Source organism: Antrostomus carolinensis, unplaced genomic scaffold, assembly GCF_000700745.2.
Source record: "Antrostomus carolinensis isolate BGI_N321 unplaced genomic scaffold, ASM70074v2 scaffold43169, whole genome shotgun sequence".
Lineage (NCBI taxonomy): Eukaryota > Metazoa > Chordata > Aves > Caprimulgiformes > Caprimulgidae > Antrostomus > Antrostomus carolinensis.
Window position 1 is genome coordinate 4,852 of NW_010338715.1, and position 245 is coordinate 5,096.

General features: G+C 55.1%; 1 protein-coding gene across 1 annotated transcript in view; it reads left to right on the forward strand.

The window, feature by feature from the left end:
* Window positions 1-233, forward strand: part of LOC104530884 (aldehyde dehydrogenase family 3 member B1) — a gene marked incomplete at its 3' end in the record, with an annotated part of 3,192 nt that extends 2,959 nt beyond the window's left edge. The window contains exon 8 of the mRNA XM_029086901.1: window positions 67-233. Within this exon, the coding sequence (XP_028942734.1) occupies window positions 67-233 (167 nt within the window). The remainder of the gene's footprint in view (window positions 1-66) is intronic.
* Between the last annotated feature and the right edge of the window lie 12 nt (window positions 234-245).

A 245-nucleotide genomic window follows, 5' to 3' on the forward strand; every position in this document is an offset into this window, starting at 1 on the left:
CTCTATGAAAGGTGTCATCTCCAACCTCTGTGTGTGGCTGATGTCTCTGGGTTTCTTTCTCTGCAGCTCCCACGGTGCTGGTGGACTTGCAGCCCTCAGATCCTATCATGCAGGAAGAGATCTTTGGCCCCATCTTGCCCATTGTCATTGTGGCCAACGTGGAAGAAGCCATTGACTTCATCAACAGCCGAGAGCGGCCGCTGGCCGTGTACGCCTTCTCCTCTGAGGACAAGGTAGAGCCAGGG